Source organism: Ictidomys tridecemlineatus, chromosome 8, assembly GCF_052094955.1.
Source record: "Ictidomys tridecemlineatus isolate mIctTri1 chromosome 8, mIctTri1.hap1, whole genome shotgun sequence".
In the NCBI taxonomy this organism is placed as follows: domain Eukaryota; kingdom Metazoa; phylum Chordata; class Mammalia; order Rodentia; family Sciuridae; genus Ictidomys; species Ictidomys tridecemlineatus.
In genome coordinates, this window is record NC_135484.1 from 143,835,422 (window position 1) to 143,858,725 (window position 23,304).

At 38.4% G+C, this 23,304-nt stretch overlaps 1 protein-coding gene across 3 annotated transcripts in view; it reads left to right on the forward strand.

The window, feature by feature from the left end:
• The first annotated feature begins 8,068 nt into the window (after nt 1-8,068).
• Tmem170b (transmembrane protein 170B) overlaps nt 8,069-23,304 on the forward strand; it is a 77,701-nt gene continuing 62,465 nt past the window's right edge. For all 3 annotated transcript variants that reach the window (XM_078020543.1, XM_078020541.1, XM_078020542.1), the window contains exon 1: nt 8,069-8,381. In XM_078020543.1, the coding sequence (XP_077876669.1) occupies nt 8,069-8,381 (313 nt within the window). The remainder of the gene's footprint in view (nt 8,382-23,304) is intronic.

Sequence of the window (23,304 nt, forward strand, 5' to 3'; positions counted from 1 at the left end):
ACTATACAAATTTAAGCAATTCTGATCGAAATCCCAATGACATTCCTCATAGAAATAGAAAAAGGAGTCATGAAATTCATCTGGAAATATAAGAGACCCAGAATAGCTGAAGCAATTCTCAGCAGGAAGTGTGAAGCAGGTGGCATCACTATGCCAGACCTTAAACTATACTACAGAACAATAGTAACAAAAGCAGCATGGTATTGGCACCAAAACAGACTGGTAGACCAATGGTACAGAATAGAGACACAGAGACTAACCCACAAATTTACAATTATATTAGACAAAGGTGCCAAAAACATGCATTGGAGAAAAGATAGTCTCTTCAACAAATGGTGCTGGTAAAACTGGAAATCCATATGCAACAAAATGAAATTAAACCCCTATCTCTTACATGCACAAAACTAAACTCAAAATGGGTCAAGGACCTAGGAATAAAACCAGAGACCCTTCATCTAATAGAAGAAAAAGTAGGCCCTAATCTCCAACATGTGGGATTAGGCCCCAACTTCCTTAACAAGACTCCTATGGCACAAGAATTAAAACCAAGAATCAATAAATGGGATGGAATCAAACTAAAAAATTTCTTCTCAGCAAAAGAAACAATCTGTGAGGTAAATAGAGAGCCTACATCTTGGGAGCAAATCTTTACCCCTCACACATCAGTTATATCACTAATCTCTAGAGTATATAAAGAACTCAAAAAGCTAAGCACAAAGAACAAATAAACAAACAAACAAAAACCCAAATAACCCAATCAATAAATGGGCCAAGGACCTGAACAGACACTTCTCAGAAGATGATATCCAATCAACCAACAAATATATGAAAAAAATGTTCATCATTGCTAGCAATTAGAGAAATGCAAATCAAAACTACTGTAAGATATTATCTCACTCCAGTCAGAATGGCAGCTATTATGAAGACAAACAATAATAAGTGTTGGTGAGGATGTGGGGAAAATGGTACACTTATACATTGCTGGTGGGACTGCAAACTGGTGCAGCCAATATGGAAAGCAGTATGGAGATTTCTTGGAAAATTGGGAATGGAACCACCATTTGACCCAGCTATCCCTCTCCTTGGTCTATACCCAAAGGACTTAAAAACAGCATACTACAGGGACACAGCCACATCAATGTTTATTGCAGCACAATTCACAATAGCTAAACTGTGGAACCAACCTAGATGCCCTTCAGTAGATAAATGGATTAAAAAAATGTGGCATATATACACATGAGCAATAAAAGAGAATAAAATCATGGCATTTACAGGTAAATGGATAGAGTTAGAGAAGATAATGCTAAGTGAAGTTAGCCAATCCCAAATAACCAAATGTCGAATATTTTCTTTGATATAGGAGGCTGATTCATAGTCAGGTAGGGAGGGAGAGCATGGGAGGATTAGACAAACTCTAGATAGAGCAGAGGGGTGGGAGGAGGCATGGGGTTAGAAATGAGGGTGGAATGTTATGGTCATTATTATCCAAAGTACATGTATGAAGACATGAACTGGTGTGAAGATACTTTGTATACAACCAGAGATATGAAACTGTGCTATGTGTAATAAGAATTGTAATGCATTATAATGCATTCTGCTTTCATATATAAATTTTAAAAATTTATTTTAAAAAATCATGAGGGGCATTGATTAACACTGCAAATAATTTTAAAAATTGTATCACATAAAAGTATGTGCAAATGAAAAATTATAAAAGGAACTAAGAAGGGAAAAAAATACAAGACCAATTGCCACAGGGTGATGGAGAGTGTGATACTAAACAGAAAAAGTTGGTAAAGCGCTTCCTTCCCCAAAGCATTGAGAACAATTTCACAACTGAACTTCACCAAACATTTTTTGAAAAGATAAATCTAAATAAGAAAAGGTTCCTAATTATTTTGTATACAGCTAACACAACATCAATTGAAAAAAAGACTCACTAAATTAAATGACTCTAAAGAGAAAAAAACAGATTAATTTCACTTACAATATATATTGATGGACAAATTCTAATACTCATTTGAGACACAGAATTTAGTAGCATATTAAAAGAACATGAAGTCCTGACCAGGTGGCATTAATTCCAGGCATTCAAAGGAATTCAGTCATATGGTTGAATCTTTAGATGTTAAAAAGACATATTGAACAACCTTTCAAAATCAAAATTCCTAATTAAATAGCAATAGTTTAAATATTATTAATTTCTCCAAAGTTTATTATAAATGTTATATGATTTCAATGAAAATATAGTCAATAATGCTTTTAGAATTAGGATGCTGATTTTAAAGTTCCTCTGGAAAAATATACATTCAAGATCAATTAGAAAAAAATTAAAATGGCAAATTTAAAAGGGGGAGCTATGTTAGCTATATATTATACAGTTGAAGAAAATAAGAATAATTGGGGTAACACGTTAGACAGATAGATGGAACAGAATTGAAAGTCCAGAAAAAAGCTTAAGTCTATGTGACTTTTGTACATGACATAGCTGGTACTTTAGATTGGTGAGAAAAATGATGATTTATTCAATAAATATTCAGGAACAATTGAGTAATCATCTAAAAAAATCAGAACCTGTACCCAACTCCTGACATTAAAAAATTCCAGGTGGGGCTGGGGATGAGGCTCAAGCGGTAGCGCGCTGGCCTGGCATGCGTGCGGCCCGGGTTCGATCCCCAGCACCACATACAAAACAAAGATGTTGTGTCCACCGATAACTAAAAAATAAATATTAAAATTCTCTCTCTCTCCCTCTCTCACTCTCTCTTTAAAAAAAAAAAATTCCAGGTGGACCAAAGTTGTGAGCATAAAAAAAAAAAAAAAAAGAAAAAGGAAACCCATAACATTCCTAGAAAATTGTAGAAGATTTTAAGACATCAAGTCTGAGAGAAGATATTTTTAAAACATCAAGACTCAGATATCATGAAAGAAAATATTGATGGCATAAATGTTAAGACTTTCTGCAAAAGTATCTGTTAAAGGTAAAAGGCAATTGGCCAACTGTTAAAGATCTATCCAGCACATCTCACAAATGGTTAACTTGTTAATGATATGAAAGCGTCTATGCATCATTTTTTAAAAGATAAACTACACAAAATAAGAAGGGGCAAAAGCATAAATATTTAGAAAAGGTACTGCAAATGCTGAAAAAAATTACTTAAAATTTTAAATCACTTAAAATCAGGAAAATGCCACTTTCACCATTTAGTGCATGGCATATAGTGTTTTCTTATGTTTAGCTCAAAAACCAAATAATTTTAAAACCTAATCCCCTGTGAGGTTTGGATCATAATTCTTCTGGTGATGTTATATCAGAAGTGTGTGTATGTGTGTATGATTGTAGCAGAACATTTCCTTCTTTTTATCCTTAAAGAGTATAAATTCTTAGGGTTCAAATATATGCTTTCTCTTTTTAAGAGTTGCAATGATGGGCAGGAGCTATGTTGAGAGAGGGAGGTCCCCAGGCAGGAGATGGAATGTAAGTGGTTTGAAGCACAAGTAAAATGTCAATCTCCAAAAACCAAAGGCTGAATGTTTTCTCTGATATGCAGATGCTAATTCATAATAAGGGTGGGGGCTAGGGAAGAACAGAGGTACTTTGGATTAAGCCAGAGGGGAGTAAAGGGATGGGAGGGGGTATAGGGATCGGAAGAATAATATAATGAATCCGACATTATGACCATATGTACAACCGGTGTGATTTTACATCATGTACATCCAGAAGAATGAGAAGTTTTACTCTATTTATGTATGATGTTTCAAAATGCATTCTACTGTCATGTATAACTAATTAAAACAAAATTTTAACAAAGTAGAGGGGCAAATGGAGAGAGAGGCAACTATCTATCTGTCCTTTCATCTCAAACATCCCCCTGGTTTTCAAGATTGCAGATGAAGGTCAAATCCTATCACCAACATAGAGCTACCCCTCTACCTTTTCTAGGCTGGGGGGGATCCTTCAGCAGCCCCCAGATGGTAGCCTGATACCCTACCAGAGACACTGCCTACTGGAGAGATAAAACAGGATATATCTTTATTTCCTGGTCCCAGAAATTTCAGTTCTTAAATTCCCAAGGAGGACAACTTGGAATGATCCTGCTTTTGGTAGGTAGACTAAATACATCCAATTTCCACATTTCTATCTTTTTTTTTTTTAACATTGGCACTTTCAGAGATAGAAAATACCATTTATCTTGCTTCTTGGATGTCATGTGATGGAAATACCTCTTGACTTTAGTAGGTGTTTTGAGAAACATTTCAACATGTGAATTTTAGTGTGGCCTGTGTTTTAGAATAATATGCATATTTCTTCTTCCTCTCATATCTTTCATTTCACCTAATTTTATTTTCTTCCTCAAAAGACAACCAATAGAACTTTTTGTGTGTGTATTATCTGGGTATGAGAGAGAGAGGGAGGGAGGGAGGGAGGGAGAGATGGAGAAATGGAGAGAGAGGGGGGGATATGCACAGGAACAGGATTTGAGTAGAAATATGGGGGTGTGTCATTAGAAAAACAATCATTTCATGATGTTGTAGAGTTTTAACACTATTCTTTTAAAAATTAAATGAGCTAATATAGTGCTTGGTGCAATGCCTGGCATGACAAAGGAACTCTGTGATATTATTATATTTATTTTCAGTACTGGGGATTGAACCCAGTGATGCTCTACCACTGAGCTACCTCCCCAGTTCTTTTAATTTATTTATTTTTGAGAAAAGTTCTTGCTAAGTTGCCAAGGTTGGCTTGGAACTTGTGATCCTCCTCTCAACCTCCTTAGTAGCTAGGATTGCAGGCATATGCCACTGTGCCAGATAGTGGCACATGCTATATTTAAAAGGAGTACAAAAATTTGAAGAGATACTATGATTATTCCTATTTTGTGGCTAGTAAGGGTTGAAGCCCATGATCAAATCTTACTTCCCAGATGCGGATCCACTGAACCTACCCAGAGTTTGATACTGCTGAGAGTAGAGCAGGAAAGGTGGAGAGAGATGTCCTTGACAGTCAGTGTTTTCCTTAAAAGATCAATATCATTGAGCCTTCAAATTGATTGTAAAAGCATCCTTCTCAGCTCTCTCTATACAACAGAAAGATTATGGGTGTCTCTCACGTATAGGCAAGAAATAAACTAAGAACTGCTTGTGAATTGTCTATTGCATACTCAAGGGCACAGGGTTGAAAGGGACCTCTTAGGATTCATCTGGGATGTCCCCTGATTTCTTGCAGAAATGTGACTAAACCATTCCTGGATTTATGGTGTCTTAATTCAATATCAAAAATCTGCAAGGAAAGGCAGTCACAACTTTCATTTATGCCGCCACTCTCTAAATCAGTCAGGGTCACTCCAGGTGAATTGGGTTGGCATAAAATAATCACACAGAGACAGAAAAAAAATACCTTTTTCTTGGGTTTCAGCGATGGCTCCTCAGCCCCAGTTCCCACAAGGGAAGCAAGAGAGGCAGACAAGAGAGAGAGAAAGCACAACCGAGGTGGGGTCCACCTGCTCCCAAGCAGAAGCCAGTTGCACACCTCCATGGCTCAAGGCTAAGGGTCCTGCTCAGCTCCTTTGTGCTCAGCTCCTGTTCATTGCAACATGGGACACTTCTGTATTGACTCAGTTTTGGTTTTCTTAACTCTGGCCCTTGGGACAATGTTCAATTCTCTTAAGGATATGGGCTCCCAACATAGAGGGTATCATTTGCATTATCAAGGCAAAAGAAAATTAAATATAATTAATTACCCTAGAGAGTAGTACCTTATTAATCTTCCAATCCTACAGATAATGCCTCGCCCAGAAAATTACAGATAGTAGATGCAATAAATGCTTATTAATTTAAATTGAACTGAAAACTGGGTGAAGAGTGGTCTGGTTACCAAAGAGCATTATTTACTTAAGGCTTCTATCTCATTTCCAGTCATCAACACTTGGATTCCATCAAAAAAAAAATCATGCAAAACAAGAAAATGCTAACTTTTTAATGACATTCATTCAATCATTCATTCAACAAATATTTATGGAGCACCTTGCTGAAGCACTGTCCCAAGTTCTGAATGTTTTAAATGCATGCCACCATGTTTTGAACATCATTATGTAATCTTAGAACACCCAAAGACCACACTATAAGCTCACTAACTTTCTTATATGAGTTTCATGAGCTCCTGTTCAGATTCTGCTGTGAGCCCTTCATGTGAGTCAAATCCTGCAGTGGTACCATTAAGTAATTTCCACGTTCCCATTCAAAACTTTAAAGTTAGGGATTTAATATTGAATTGACAAAGAGTGTGGTTGCTGCAAAGAAAAATGGACTGGGAATTCAGACACTGAGTTCTAAAACAGTGTCACCTCTATCAAGTTAATTAATTCTTCAAAATCATTTTCCTGAGTGTAAAATAAAAATAACTAGAAAACCGTTAAGGTCTTTTATGTATGATATTCCATAATCCTGAAGTAACAGAACTAATTAGTTCTAAATTCGAGGAGTAAGGCAAACTCTGAGTTTTGGTTCAATTCTTATTAATGATCTCAAAATTTTCTTTTCCTGTTGTGAGATCAAAAAGAAAATACATATAAATAAATAAGAATGTGTGCATGTCATTATTATTTTTAAAGTAATCACCAAGAGCAGCAGTTGACAGGCCACTCAATCCTTTAGTGCTTTGCCAAGTATACTTGACTTTGCTATAGTATGTATTTCTTCACTGCCTTTTGTAAATTTTCTCACCAGATGTCAGAGGGACTTGAAAAAAGATGGAGTTGGAGCAGGGGTGGTCTAGTGCATATTTATGTTATTGCCAAATCTTAATTTTTAAAAGGTTTCAAACTTCAAGGAGGAGTTCAACTTGTGTAGCTGAACAGAAGGTGCTCCTCTGGCTAACCTGGACATGAAGAAAGAGCAAAACTGGGGGCGGGGGGAGAGAGAGCTAGGTTAAGTGCTGAGGGAAAAATAACAGAGACTTACACTTTGGATAGAAAGACTATGACCCAGAGTTAGAGCCCCTGAAGGCTTTGAGGATTAGGACACCTGCTGAGCCTCGCATCAATAGGTGATTACTGATCTCAGTACCTGGGGAGGCCCAAGTTCTCGCTGCAGGTAGAAAGGCCGGCTGAATGACCAAGCGGATCTATTTCTTAGTGGCTTTCACATGTATTCTGCCCGTAAGAGACTTTCCCATGTCGCAGAACTCATAGGAAAAAAACCCCTCAAATTAAGAAATCTAAATGTTGAGATATTTACACCTTTAAAAAAAGTTGCATCCAAACACCTTTCATTCGAAGGTGACCGTTCATGAACTGTCAGAGCATCGTCTCACCAAGTTTAGCAGCCCTCAGGGCGGGCCAGAGCTGCCCTACACCCAGGGCGCACAGCCCAGCCCAGCGCAGAAGCTCCAGCTCTCCCAGGGCGCCCGCCCTGGGACGGGGGCGAGGGGCGTGGAGGCGGTTCCCTTGGAGCACCCAATCGGCAGTGAGGCCCGGCGGTGGCGCCAGTGACGTAGGCCGCGCTTCCCTCCGCCCCACTGCGGGCGGACGCTCGGCGCTGTCAGCCACGGGAGCTCGAGCGCGAGGGGAGAGAGAGAAGGAGGGCTTTGGGACCCGCCGGCTGTCGCAGGACGGCGGGTCGCGGGGAGCGGGCGCAATGAGCGTGCGCAGCCGCTCCAGGGAGGGCGGGGGAGGAGGGGCCGCGATGAGCAGACGCGCGCGCGCGCGCGCGCGCACGAGAGCCCCGCCGGCGGCCGCGGGTGGAGGGGGCGGTTCCTCGAGTGTCGGCGACCCGAGGGCGTGCAGGCGGGCGGCAGGTGCCGCCGCGGCCGCCGCCGCAGCCTCCTCCCGGCCCCGCATCTCCTCGTCCTCCCGCGGCGATGAGCTGGGCCCCGTCGGGGGCTGCACCTGCTGGCTGCCCATCACCCCGGGCCTGCCGGTGTGACCTCGGCCTCGTCGCGTGTCGGGCCCCCGCGGCGCGGCGCTGCCCCTGAGAGGGAGCGGCGGCGGCCTCTCCGCCCCGAGTGCTCGCTCGGGGGCCGCGCGGGGACAGCGCCCGGCCCCCTCCCCTCCCCGGTCCGCTGTCCTCAATGTCTCCCCGGCGGGGAGGGGGCTGCCTGGGAGACACGCTGAGCGGCCCCCCCCGGAGGCTCGTTGGCGGCAGCAGCAGCGCCCAGCCCCGCGCCCCGCAGCCTCCGCCGGCGGCGGCGGCCTGGAGGAGCCGCGCACCCGCCGCCGCCCCCCGAGCCTCGCAGCCGCCGCCGCCCGGCGCCCCAGGAGAGGGCGGCGGGCGCCCCCCGGGGAAGATGAAGGCGGAGGGGGGCGACCACTCCATGATCAACCTGTCGGTGCAGCAGGTCCTGAGCCTCTGGGCCCACGGGACGGTGCTGAGGAACCTCACGGGTAATTGATGCGCCCGGGCTGGGGACGGGAGGCGGTGCCGCCCCTCGCCTGCTGCCTCCCGTCCGCGCCGCCCCACCCCCGTGCGCGCCCCTCTCGGAGCCAGCGGCCCGGGTCCTGGCGACGAAGGTGTTAATGGGATCCGCCGTGTGCGGGTTCTGGGGGCGCCGGCGCCCTACACCGTTTGCTGAAGCGTCGGGGTGCATCCGCGACCCCCGCCTCCTGCCCGGCTCCCGGAGGCTGCCCAGCCGGCGTAGTACGCGCGGAGTAGCGTTAGTGCTGAGACTTGAGCACAGTTCGCTTTTATGTCTTCACCCTCCCCCTTTCATGCACACATGCACGCACACCTCGCTTTTTGCTGTTTAGATCTTTTTCTGGTGTAGCTCTTTTTCTGGCAAATCTCAAACCTAATGCAGGACATAAATTCCCTGCTCACAATGATCCATTTGCTTCCACCGTTATTTTCCATTTTTTTTTAAGCGATAGAGATGACTAAGTAGATTATAGTGGGTCAGGGGCTGGGCCAAGGTCTAGTGCTTTTAAGCATTTTAGCTTTATCTGTCCTCTCTCCCTCTCATTTCCTTTTGTCTGTTTCTCTCCCACCAGCTTCAAGTTGCTGCTTCTGTGACATTTGATAATTTTGTATATTTCCCCTCATTCATCAAGATTATCAGGAATTGGACTTCGCTAAATTTTAACATCAATTTACATTTATTAGAATAGACATAATACAGATAATTATTTTTATCTAATGTGTAGGTTTGCTCTGTGAAGAAACTTCTGGGTTTGTTAACGTGGAAGTACTTTTGAGTTACGAATTTTAAAAAATAGATTCATTTGCAATTTGGTGAGTCCTCAGGAGCCGCTCTGCAAAGGAGAAAAGACTTAAAACCATATTCAGGATTTAATTCTCGAATATGTGTAACACTGTTAATTTCAAATGAACATTAATGTTTCAAAATACATAATGTCAAATTGGTTAATAATGTATATTACATATAAGTATCTGTGCATTTGTCTACTTTTAAAACATACAAATGTACATAGGTTTCTATATAAAAAATTCACATATTCATAGATCAAAATTTAATGGGCTTATATACCACAAGGACAACTTTAAGGGCAATAATTTCCTTGAATGTGGAAACTACATAATTAAGGAAGGTTCTGGTTTATTCATTATCCTCACTTTTAAGGTGTAGTTTAACTTTGAGCACACAGCCTTTACTTGGTGGCTACAGGTCAAGAACATGTTTTTTGTTTAGTTTAGTTTTTTGGTACTGAGAATTGAATCAGGGGCGCTTAACCACTGAGCCACATCCCCAGCTCTTTTATTTTATTTATTTATTTTTTAAAATTTTGAGACAGGGTCAAGCTAAGTTGCTTATGTCCTTGCTTAGTTGCTGAGGCTGGCCTTGAACTTGTGATCCTCCTGCCTCAGCCTCCTGAGCAGCTGGGATTACAGTCATGGGCCATGGCCCCTGGTGGAACATGTTTTTATACTTCTGAAAAATTAAATTGACGTAAAGACAATTTCATGATTTAGAGGTAGACAGCATTATCTTACTTATGGCTTTCCTTGTATTTATGCAAAATTTCATACTTCAAAAGTATCAGTTATGTTTATTAGACTGAAATAAGTAAGGACTTAACAGAAATGTGTATTTGTATATATTAATGACTAGCTTAGCTCATCATAGGGTATTTAGAGAAAGTTAGTTTTGGAAGCATGTAAATGTAACTTACCTCATGGCCAGATTCAACAGTATTTTAAAATGTAGAAGATTCTCATCCTAAATTGATTTCAATTCCACACATCGAGACCATTAGGTTCTTAATAGTTATCAAAGCAGGGTTAGCTTTAGTTATCTCCCAGTATGATCTTAATAATTGCCATTTGCTCATCGGTCATTTTCATTTTATAAAGGACACGCTGAACAATCAACACCAAGACTGAGGTGTGGGTTAGAGGAACAAGGTAACCTTTAGTAGGAAATAGCTAAGGTTTGAATATGCCACATTCTTTGTGGTCAGGGTGAAAGTGCAGAAAGAAACATGCTTTACTAGCAAGTGTAGAACCCCACATGATAGGAGCCACACATTGCTTACAGAAAGTGGCCTATAAGTGGTCATATCCCGATGGATGTGCTTCCTCATGACCTTAGTGCTAGTTTGTGTAATTTGACCATTAGTCAAGAGATTCTACCTACAGTGCCATTTCAACCCAGTCTGTTAAAAACAAGCAAGCAAACACCGCTCTTTCTAAAACAAGACAATTACAGTTTACTGAGTGCCTGCTATATACTAGGTACTTTACACTTACATTATAATATATTAGAGTATGTTTATGTATATTATTTCTAATCTTAAGAATAACTCTGTAAAGTATATTTGCAAGGAAACACGGGTAAATTAAGCTGCCCAGATCGTATAGCTAGTAAATGGTGAGCTAAGCGTTAGACCCAAGGCAGTGCCTCCGCAACTCCTCCTTTCCCCTCTACTATGCTACTTTATTTAGTTACTTCATCTTTACTCCTTCAGGCAGAATTAATTTCTTGCTTCATCTTGCTACTTCTGTTCCTTGTATATATTTTTTATTATATATTTTAATTACACTATAATTTCTATTCTTTCTAGAATATGAGCTTTTGGAGAGTAGGGCTGTTATCTTACTCGTCTTTGAGTTCTTAAATTCTAGCTTATCACAAATGCTAAATACCTGTTTATTGAATGGAATTTTAAAAATATTACTGCATGCTTACATAATTTAAACATTCTTTGTGGCATTGTTTTTCAGCTGCATCTCCTGAGTATGCAGGAATGAATATGAGATGTTTATGCAGGAATGAATAAGAGATGTTTATTACAGAGAATTGTCACATGTATCTCTAAAATACATACATGCTTGTTGAATACAGTTATTTTGTTGTGCTAGGTACTATGATTTCATGTATTGTATTTAATCTTTTCAATAATCTTTAAATGAATTATTATCAGACATTGAAGCAAAGAGTAACTTGCTTCTGTTTCATAGCTAATAAGTGAAAAAGTCATTTCTTTCAAATTACAGTGCATACGGTCATGTCAGAGAACATTTTTTATCATCATAATAAATTTGGAAATGAAACAGATAATAGAAAGGAGCATAATATAGAATCAGACTAACTTGTGTTTAAGAAATGACTGAAGGAATTACCATAAATCTGGTAATAGGTATTCTGGTTAATTAAATGCCAATATAAAAGGGAAATGTGCATTCATGTCTTTTTAAAGAATATATACACATAACAGATGTGAGATTCATCTCTTTGTATCTTATAGGCAAAGCGGCAGGCAAATATATTAACCTTTTAATCTTAGAGACTGACCTTTAGAAAGTAGCTTTGCATATGGATTACTTTGATAAAAATGAATTTAAAAAATAATGAGAACTAGAAGCATCCTAAAACGTTAGAGCTAGAGCTATTTCATTTTAGAAATACTGCAGTATCAATCTTTCCGTTTTTTAATGGCAAAGATAGGACTAGACCCAGGGTCTCCTGACTCTTAGTTCTGTGCCATACATCATCTTCACTCAAACAGGTATGAGAAATTGTGAATCTTGCAGTACTTAAAATTAGCTTGGTAAGCTGTTTGCCTCAGTGAGCTGGAGAATGTGTAAATGGAACTAGAATGTGTAAATGTATCCCCCTTATTCTGAGGGGATACATTCCAAGACCCCAATGGATACCTGAAACCACAGATAGTACCAAATTATGCATGGGATACAGGAACAAGGTAACCTGTTTCCTATACATACATATTTATGATCAAGTTTAATTTATAAGTTAATCTCTTATAATAAGTTAGGCACAGTAAGAGATTAAAAATAGTAACTAATAATAAATTAGGACAATTGTAATAATCTACTGTAATAAAATTGCCAGCAACATCACTACTCTTGAGCTTTTGGACCATTATTAAGTAAAATAAGGGTTACTTGAGCTCAAGCACTGCAGTACCATGACAGTTGATCTAATAACCAAGATGTAGTGTGAATACACTGGACAGAGGCATGACTTGTCCTGGGTGGGAAGGAGCAGGACAACACAAGGTATCATCATGCTACTCAGAACAGGGGCCAATTTAAAGCTTAGGAATTGTTAATTTCTGGCATTTCCATTTGATATTTTTGAATTGCGTTTGACCTCAGGTAACAAACTGCAGAAGATGAAACTTTGAATAAGGAGTACCACCATAATTTTTCCATTAAATAGAGAATGCTGGAAAAAGTAAGATTTTGAAAAATAATGCTTCCTAAAATTTATTACATATGTGTGTGTTAGTTTATTTATAAATGATATTTGGATGCCATCACCTTTGTAAAAGTTAGTGATCTAAATTATATATCTAGTTTTAGAAATTCTGCCAAGTTAGTCTTCTATTTCTTTTCTTAAACTATATTCAGACTGCAATGAAGGGTAAAAGGGGTGGTATATATGTCTACATTTATTTAGGTATGTAGATGTAAGATGTATACACAGATGCTCCTCAACTTCCCATTGTACATTGAAAATGCATTTAATACGGCTATCAAACACCATAATGTAGCCCAGCCTACCTTAAATGTGCTCAGAACACTTCCATTAGCCTACAGTTGTGCAAAACCATCTAACAGAAAATCTGTTTTATAAAAAAAAGTGCTGACTATCTCATATAGTTTATTATTGACAGTGGAAAACTGTGTGTATGCATATGCTTTTGTACCATCATTAAGTTGAAAAAACATAAATCATTAGCATTTGGGACTGTGTGTATGTATGTGTGTGTGTGTATATATATATATATATATATATATATATATATATATATATATATATATATATATATGCATGTGTGTGCTGGCTTATTTTATAGGATCTTCATAAATGTAAGCATTCCCTTCTGGAGTTTACAATTGCTAAGGCATTTTAGTATTAATATTCAGTGTCAGTAGAAAGGGGGAGAAAGTTGGTACCTACCACACATATTTGGAATAGTTCACACATAGCTGTGTAGCCTTCCTATAGTAGTGGTGCCTTCCTGTAGTAGTGCTCCCAAGCAGTCTTCTCTGTCACCCTGTGTTCCATCTATTTGGTTAGCTTCCTCCTCCCAAATCCTCTTTTAGAGGTCAGTTTATGTAGACAGAGTTATTTCAGTTGTCTACTGATGTTTTGTAAATGTAGCCTTAATTACATATGTTGCTTCTCATTGTGCTAGATGCCAGAAATTTACTTTTTCTGAAATTTAATTTTTAATTTTTTGTGAAAAATTCCTTACTTTTTGTGGTACAAAGCCACTTGATAAACATTTATTGCACTTGATAATACTTTATTGCATTTAACTTTTTACAGTGCTCACCTGTATATTTGAAGGAAGATGCTGTAAGTTTAAAAAATAAGAATTATCATCAGGTTTCTACTTTCTTGGTTGCCATCCATTATTTTTGAATCATGTATAAATTCATATCCTTTGGCAAAATGAATTTCAAGGTCCACATGACATTTCTTAACCTAATGCAGTTTCTAGATTAATCCTGCAAGTACTTAAGCTCTAATTTTGATTCTTTAGTAGTTAACTCTCAAAATAAAGATTTATTTATGTTTGTTTAGTGATTAAAAGGAAGGTCCAAGAAAGTAAGATAATCATGAAGAGGAATCAGAGTTACTAGAGGTGTTTTCCTATAGAAAGGAAACTTAAAATAGAAGAAGGTGGAGGAATTGGAACCAGGAGAGGAAATTGGAATTAAAAATGGCTGTGTGTTAAGAAGAGAGCCCAGAGAGTGTGGCCTTGGATTTACATAGTATCAGATGAATAGTTCTAATCATGGCTATATTTATTCAACACTCATTATGTGTCAGGTACTACATAAAGCATTTCCCATGTATCTCACTTCAAATAATTACAGTGACCGTATAATTTATTATCTTATCTCATGTTTATGATTATATAAGATGTGATAGGTTAATTATGTATTTTAATGACCCAGTATTTAGCAATAAAAATTAATCATGGACTGTACAATGGCTGTGGCAGCACATTTGGAAGAGGTCTCATTAGACTATCAAATTCCATCTAGTGACTTTGAGCTAAGTTGATTAAGCCTTGAAAGAAAAAGAGACTTTTTACAGACTTTATGCAAGAAGGAAGAATCATAGTTTTCATGGAATCCAGTTGCCTATATGATAATCTAAATCTTAGAATGTAGTCTAGGAGCATATGTATATGTACTGAACTAGGACTTGAAAAAATGAGAAAGGTTTTGAGGAATATAGATTGCTGTATCAATTAATATGGCTTATCAACATATTCCATTATTGCCCTTCATCTCTTATTCTGTCCCATGTATTTGCACATTAATTTTCAATTTTGGGGTGGGGGGACTGAGGCTATCTAGCTCAGTGGTGGAGCTTCTGCCTCACACACATGAGGCATTGGGTTCGATCCTCAGCACTACATAAAAATAAATAAAGATTGTATCCATCTACAACTTAAAAATATTTTTAACTCTTTTTTATTTTTTCATAATTCACCATGGTTGTAAATAATTAGCATATAAAGCAATTCATATGCAGGATTTCAGTACTAAGGAAGAAGAGTACTATAAGTATTATAAGTGATACGTACTTTTTTTTTTTTTTTACAAATTCTACTTTTTGTAGTTAACATTTCTCTAACTCTTTTCAGTGTGCTGGACATTGTTCCAAGAAACATTATATGTATTTTATTTGATCCTCAAGAATAATCCCATGAGGTAGGCACCATTATTACTTCTAGTTCTCCCAGTATCTGATGTTCAGAAATGCTCTTCTGGCTGGGCTCTTACAGGGTCCAGTCCTGCTGTGTGCTCTGCAGACTGGCGTGGGCTGGACGGCCAGCTTCTAGCCATGTTTGTGTGGCACTTGGCTGGAGATGGAGGGCCACACCACAGGTCTGCTCACAACACGGATTTTCCTGGAGCAAAAGACTGGAGAGAAAGTAAGGGAAAGCAATATAGAAGACCAAGCCACAGTCTTCTGTAACCTAATCTTGAAAGTGTTCTCCCCATCCCACAGTGGATCCGGTTGGTTCCGAAGACCAGCTCCAGAACCACAGGGGGCTGTGGTGGGGATCCCTGGGGGCTGCTGAAAGCTGGTCTTAACGAGGCCTGTAGGGGAAGACCAGAGACAACAGAGAAGAGGGTGAGGGGATGAAGGATCTGCAAGAAAAACAGGAACAGAAGGTGACAGAAAAAAAGTGTTTGATTGTTAGAACTGTTATATAAAATCGCATTTTCTAGCACTTTGAAGGGTTAATCTTTGTTATATCTTTTTTGATACCAGGGATTGAACCTAGGGATGCTTAATCATTTAGCCACATCCCCAGTCTGTTTTTTATTTTTTATTTTGAGACAGGATCTCACTAAATTGCTGAGGCTGTTTTTGAACTTGCAGTCCTCCTGCCTCGGCCTCCTGAGCTGCTGGGATTACAGGTGTGCACCACTGAACCCAGCAGTCCTGGTTATTTCTTCATTATGAGTCCTGTGCCAGTCTTTGTGGTAAACTCTGATGAACAAAGATGAAAATACCAATCATTGCCCATAGTTGCTCGTGGTCTAGAAGAAGCTCTCCTAACTTTCATGGCTTGTTGAATTCAGGAAGAGCCAGGCAGTGGGATTTTGATGATAACAAAAGAAGAGACAGAGAGTGGAAAAAGTACCTTTGTGTGGGGTGATAGGGACTGGAGAGGCGAATTGTTTGTGGAATGGACCACTAGTGAGTATGTGCTGCCAGGATTTCATTAGGTCTAAAGTTATCATATGCTGCTCTTGGATGCCTGTGTCTTGCAAAGAAGTTCATAGTAATGTGAAATTGGATTTTCATTACACAATAACATTCTCTTCTCTATCCCCTGTGGTGAATTACTTTTAATCTGTCTTGGCTCCTACGCCTTGCCACACATCAGAATAGCCTGGACTGGTTATACAGCTCCAGGTCCCCTGTCCTGTTTATGGAATTAAAATAAAATCTGAGAACAGGGCCTAGGAAGCTGCATTTTAAACCAGTTCTTAGATGATTTTTATATAGAGTGCCCAGGGATTTGGAATATCTGATTTTACAAAAACATTAGAAATTTTTGGTGATCAATTTGTAGCTATGTTTTTTATATAATAAAAATAATGTGGAATATTTAGTATGGCTAAAGACATTAAAATTTCAATGTTAAGTGCCCCATTTATTTCCAAAGGGTATGATAATGTAGTTTTTTTAAAAAATGACTATATTTTAACATTAGAGGATCGTGTCACACTTTATCTTTTAAAAACATTTTCTTCATGTATTAACTATTAGCCATAGAAAATTATCCCACTATATGATAGTATTTTAAAATTCTAACTGATTTAGTTTTATTAAATTTGAAGCATATGGAAGAATTAAATGTTAAAAATATTTGTGTAAATACTTACATAAGGTAGTAGTTATTGGAATTTCCCCCTCTTGGGTAACAGAGGGTCTGATAGATTTTTGTCTGCCAATAGTCTAAAGGAGTAAAGGAATATGAGTCCAGAAACAGTTTGTCCTTGACTGCTGCTAGCTAGCTTTTTTACTTTAGACAAACCACCTATTTCCCAGGCCCAACTTCTTCATCTGCAATACCATCTGATGCCCCTAATTTCCACATTGATACTAGGGGAAACTAGAAGTTCCTTTTCTTAAGGAGTTAAAAAAAAAGTTAGAAATCTTAGTAAAAGTTCAGGAAATAATTTATTCATTTGCATATAAGTTTATTTCTTTAATTTTTGATACTTGTTTTTTTAACTTTCTATATCTGGCTTATTTTATTTAATATAATATCTTTCAATTTCATCCATTTTCTGCAAACCACAAGATTTCATTCTTTTTTTTTATTAGTTACACATGACAGTAAGATGATCTTGACAATTCATACATTTGAATCAAATGGGATATAATTTCTCATTTTTCTGATTGTACAGTTTGCAGAATCACAGTGGTCATACATTCACCCATATACATACAGCAATAATAATGTCTATTTTATTCTGCTGCCCTTCCTATCCCCCTTTCCCCTCCCCTGCCCTCCCATCACATCTCTCTACCCAATCTAATGTGACATACTTCTTTTTTTTTTCTCCTCACAACATCAAACATGTATTCTGTATAACGATGAGGGTCTCCTTTCATCTTCCGTGCAATTCCCCTTCTCCCTCCCTCCTTTTTCCTCCTACCTCTCTTCCCTATTTAGTGGTAATCATCTTCTCATGCTCTTCCTCCCTATCCCATTTTGAGTCACCTCCCTTATATCAGAGAAGACATCCGGCATTTGTTTTTTAGGGATTGGCTAACTTCACTTAGTATAATCTGCTCTAGTGCCATCCATTTCCCTGCAAATGCCATGATCTTGTTATTTTTTAAGTGATGAGTAATATTCCATTGTGTATAAATGCCACATTTTTTTTATCCATTCATCAATTGAAGGACAACCAATAGGTTGGTTCCACAGTCAAGCTATTGTACATTGTGCTGCTATAAACATTGATGTGTCTGTGTCCCTGTAGTATGCTCTTTTTAGGTTTTTCCGAGAAGGGGAATAGCTGGGTCAAATGGTGGTTCCATTCCCAGCTTTCCAAGGAATCTTCATTACTGCTTTCCAAATTTGCTGCACCAATTTGCAGTACCACCAGCAATGTATGAGTCTACCTTTTTCCCGCATCCTCACCAGCACTTATTGTTGTTTGACTTCGTAATGGCTGTCATTCTTATTGGAGTGAGATGGTATCTTAGAGTAGTTTTAGTTTGCATTTCTCTGATTGCTAGAGATGGTGAGCATTTTTTTCATGTATTTGTTGATTGATTGTATATCCTCTTCTGACTTAAAGAGACCAATTTTTGATACTTCTTTTTTAAGAGGGCCTTTTTCAGACCTTTAATATGCTTATTTGTAGGGTAAGCTGTAGAACCAATAAAAATTTTAGTTTTCTGAACACCATTTAGTGGTTCTTAGAATTTAATTAGGCTTTAAATTTGGTTTGAAACCTCTGGATTTAATATCTAATGATCCCTTCCAGTTCTGAAAGTTAGTGTTTGTTTTTTAAATGCCAGTGCAGCATAATTGCTTCCTCAGGATTGGTTTCAGAATAACATTTAAGTTGTTCCTATTAGGACCTTGCTTTGCATTGCTCACTAGGTTTTCCTGATTGTGCTTTTATTTTCTGATCTACCATTCATTTATTTGGTCCCATATTTAGATTTAATTTGGGGTGTTATATTGAGAGATTCATTAAAAGTTATACTCATTGTCATTAAAAGTTCATTTTTTAGCATTCAGAATATATCCCTTGAAATATTATATCATGAAATTATGAATCATTTTATTCATTGTTCATATTTTTTAGGTCAGTATCTGATTCCAAAAAATGTGTTTTTTTCATACCCCATGTATAATTTAAGTAGCTTAAATTATATAATAATTATTAAATAATAATAATGAAAGTACTGTGTAATGGCTCTGTTATAACTTCAGAGTAGATTTATATTTTCACATTTAATTCTTATCCTTTTTAATAACTGAGTAAACTAATCAGTTATGAGGAAGAACAAATTTTAGGAATATTGTGCTATGGCTTACATGTAAAATAATTTTAAGCTATTTTTTTTAAAAAAATCCTTTAACATGATTTCTTTAAAGACAATGATATTTTGATTGTTTTAAATTAGGAAACTGCTTTTTTTAAGAACTCTCTTTTAATATTCAATTGTGGCTTTGTAATTTACAATTTGAAATTATACAATTAGTAAGCAAAGGGTAATTGAGCCTAAGTGAGTAATAAACAGTATTGTCAAAAGTTTTAAGAGGCAACATGTTAAAGCAGCTCTTGAAGGTATCTGAGTTTATTTTAAAAACTAGTGTTTTTTCCCTCAAGCTGCAGAATTATATAGCTATTAGGGCCTCCAGTATCTTTAACTTATATGTTGAATGAAGTTTCAAGTGGACAAATGCAAGAATTTAATTTTTGTGATAAAAAATAAGAAAGATACCTTTTATTTTCCCTTAATTTAACCTCCTTTGAGGTTCACTTCTTTACTAGAGTTAGGTTCCCACTGCTGTCCAGAGACTTTCTTTAGTATGATTTATGATGCAGGTCTGCTGGCAGTTGATTCTCCCAGCTTTTCCTCTTTGAAGAAGTCTTCATTTCACCTTCAGTTTTCTAAGATACTTTTGTTGGATGTAAATTTCTGGCTTTACTGCTTTTTAAAATTTTTAGTATTTTTAAAGATGTCACTATTTTCTTCTGATTTAGTTAGAATTTTCACTGCTGTGACTAAAAGACCTGACAAGAACACTTTTAAGGAGGAAAAGTTAATTTGGGGCTTACTGTTTCAGAGATCTCTGTTCACAGACAGCCAACTCCAATCCTTGAGGCTCAAGGTGAGGCAAAACTTCATGGTGAGAGAATGCCGGTCAGGAAGCAGCGAGACTCCACTCAGCAGATGCAAAATGTAAACCCCAAAGGAACACCCTTCAGTTATCACTCAGTTAATTCCCACAGGGATTAATCATTGATTGGGTTAAGACTCCATAACCTAGTCATTTCACTTCTGAATGTTCTTGCATTATCTCACACATGAACTTTTGGGGGACACCTAATATCTAAACCATGACATCTTCCGAATTGATACTTTGTACTGAGAAATGTGCTTCCTTATCTTTATTCTGATGTGTGCAGTATGTCTTTTCCTCTGAGAGCCCTCTGTATTTCCCCTTTATCGTTGGTTTTTAGTCATTTCACTTTAGTGTGTCAAGGTATGTGTTTTATGTATGTGGTTTACTTTTGTTCTGTTAGTGTTTTTCAGGTTTAATATAGTGCACTATTTCAGGATGTTTGGGGGAGAAGGGGCCGAATTATCTTGCTTTGGATTCTCAGAGACTCTTAGATATGTGGTTTGGTGTGTCTCATTATTTTTGGAAAATTTTTAGACACTGTCTCTGCAAGTATCTTCTTCTCATTCCTTCCTTTTTTCTCTTCTGGGATTCTAGTTACATAAATTATAAACCATTTCAGATTGTTCCCTAACTCTTGGGTATTCTTTCCTCCTCTTTCTCCCCTCCCTTTTTTTTCTTCTATTTTAATTTTAGTAATTTCTTTTGGTTTATCTTTAAGTTAGTGATTTTTTTGCTTACCTGTATCTCAGGTTTTTGGATTAGCCTGTTAAAAGAATTCTTCATTTCTGACCTTTTTTTTTTTAAAAAAAAAAAACTGTTTCTAGCATTTCCTTTTCACTTTTCTGGTTTCCATCTGCTGAAATTCTCCATTTGTTCCTGTGTTCCCCCATTCTCCTAGAGCCTTTAACATAGCAATGGTAGCTACTTTAAAGTCCCTATTTAGTGGTTCTACTAGTTGGGCTGTCTCAGTCAAGTTCTGTTGATTGCTTTATCTTCCAATAGTGGGCTCTTTTTCCTTTTTTTAAATGCCTCCCATAATTCTTTGTTGTTGAACATAGCACATGGTATATAGAACATTGGAGACTGAGGAACATATTATTCCTGGAAATGGGTGGCTCCTGTTAGACCAGTAGTATGAAAAGTTGATTTAACCTACTCAGGAGATGAGCTGAGTCTGAGTTTCACTGTTGCTAGGTTACCTTCAGTACACTGTGTGCTTCAGGTTCTCTAGAGGTTACTGGTGGTGCCTTATGCTTAGGATGGGAGCCGGGTGCCACGGGGTTGTAAGTTTCAGTGCTAGTGCTCTGTTGTCAGCTTCTCGCCAGCTGTATACTCCTCCCCACAGAAGGGTCTCCCACACACTGTCCTTCCCAGTGGTGGACTGCTGTTGCTTGTTACTTGTATCAGACTGTTGGGGGGCTGTCCTGGTCTTGTTTCGATCTTAGACATGCTCTGTGTACTAGAGTCTCCAGGCAGGGCCTTGCCAGCTTTCCTGCCTTCCTAGGTGACCACACTTCCCCTAGTGTTTGTGGGGGAGCTTGGGCAGGAGTTTCCCCTTCTTCCCTTAGCAGTCACCTGCCTGTTCTGAGTGGTTTTCTACTTCACCCCTAAGGACAGAGAATTTTTTCTTCTACCCTTCCCTAAACCATAGCTACAGTGGGTTTTTGCTGTGCCTTGGGTAACAGGATTTACTGTCCTCTGTTTCCAGAGGTATGTCTCCTGGGTCTCCTGCCTACCACTCAGTCTTTCCAGGGAGTGTCCATGAGTGGCCAGTAGGAAATAAGTGTGGATGTCCTTGTATCAGGTGGACTCGTTAGCCGATTTGGTCTTAAACGACAGTTGTAGTTGATTTCTTCTTATGCCCTTGTATGGTGACCATCTCCAACTCCTGTGCTGTGCCTAGGTAGCACGTTGTGTATGTCCCCTTTCTCCTTTGGGGGACATGTCCCTCTTTTGAATCTGTGTTGCTTTGTTGTCTTGCATCCTCATGATGGGATGAGGAAGAGTTATGATTCTGCGAGTTATGTCTTTCTCACTAGGAGGGAGTGATGTTCTTTGCAGCTTTCTGTATCCTCAATTCTGATTAAAATTTAAATATAATAACTTTTAATAATCATTGATTTTTAAATTTGACAATAAATAATACATTTGGGAAATTTTTGCAGATACTACAAACTTGAGATTTATTCATTTGGGCACTGGCATGAATATGTGGATGATATCCACAGATTTCTACTTGACATTTTCCTGCTTTTAGTTTCTTTATTCCCTCCTCCCAAACATTTGGACTGTATTGTAGATGGACCAAACATACTTTTCTATGCTTGTAAATCTTGGCATTATCATCTATCCAGCTGCTCTCACCAGAAATCTGGAAGGCCAGATGTGACCTCTCCCTTGCCCGTCATCCAGCATATGCCATCAGTCCTCCTGATTATTTCTCAAATTGTTTTCAATCCAAAGGTTGATGCCTAAGTCTAGGCCTTAATTTCTCTTTGGACTCTTGACATAGTCTTACTATCGCTCATCTCTTCAGTCTCACTTTCCTAAATCTACCTGAGTAATATTTGAAATGGCAAATTTGATTGTAAAATATTTTTATTTATAGATCATCTCTTTTGGTTTCCCATAACCTCCACAGTAAAGTTCATATTCTTTGGGTGCTCCCCACCCCACAGTTGCTCTGACTCCTGCACACCTCTATTCTTTGTAATCCTGTTCTCTGCAGTTTTGGCTTTGTCCCTGCCAGAGTTTTTGCAGGCACACACAGCTGCATGATTCAGATGACATGTCTTAAGAGCAGTGATTTCTCATACCTGGCTTTGCATGAGAATCCCTGGGGAACTTAAAAAAATGCCAGTGCCTAATCTGCACCCAAGACCAATTAAACCAGAGTTTCTGGGAGTAATATCGAGGCATCACCTTTTTTTTTGGAAGAGGGGTGGTGTTGGTTAATTTCTGTTTACTTTTTAAAAAATTTACTGTGACAGTGTCTCCTCTTGAGATCTTTCTTGGACCTTCCCACTCACTGAGGACTATGTATCCCATAATATCAGTGATATGCTGTGCTCTAAAAAACTGGATGCATTAGAATATAAGCCATCAGAGTATCGTTGATTAAATTACAAATGCTAACTCTTGATAAAATATAGAAGTACTGTGAGTAATTTTCAATGGGGATGGGTAGGAAAGCCTAGCCTCCAAGGACATTTATTAAGTCATCCAGACCAAGAGTCAGTAAACATTTTCTATAAATGAGTAAAATATTGTAGTTTTAGTACTAGTGTTTATTTTTAGTAAATAGCAAAAGAAAAATATTTTGGGGATTGGGGATTTAACTCAGTAGTCAATGGTAGAGCACTTGCCTGGCATATACAAGACCCTGGGTCAATCCCCAGCACTGCAAAAAATAAAAATAAAAGAAGGTTTTAGTAAATACAGCAAACATTCTTGGCTTCCTGGGCCA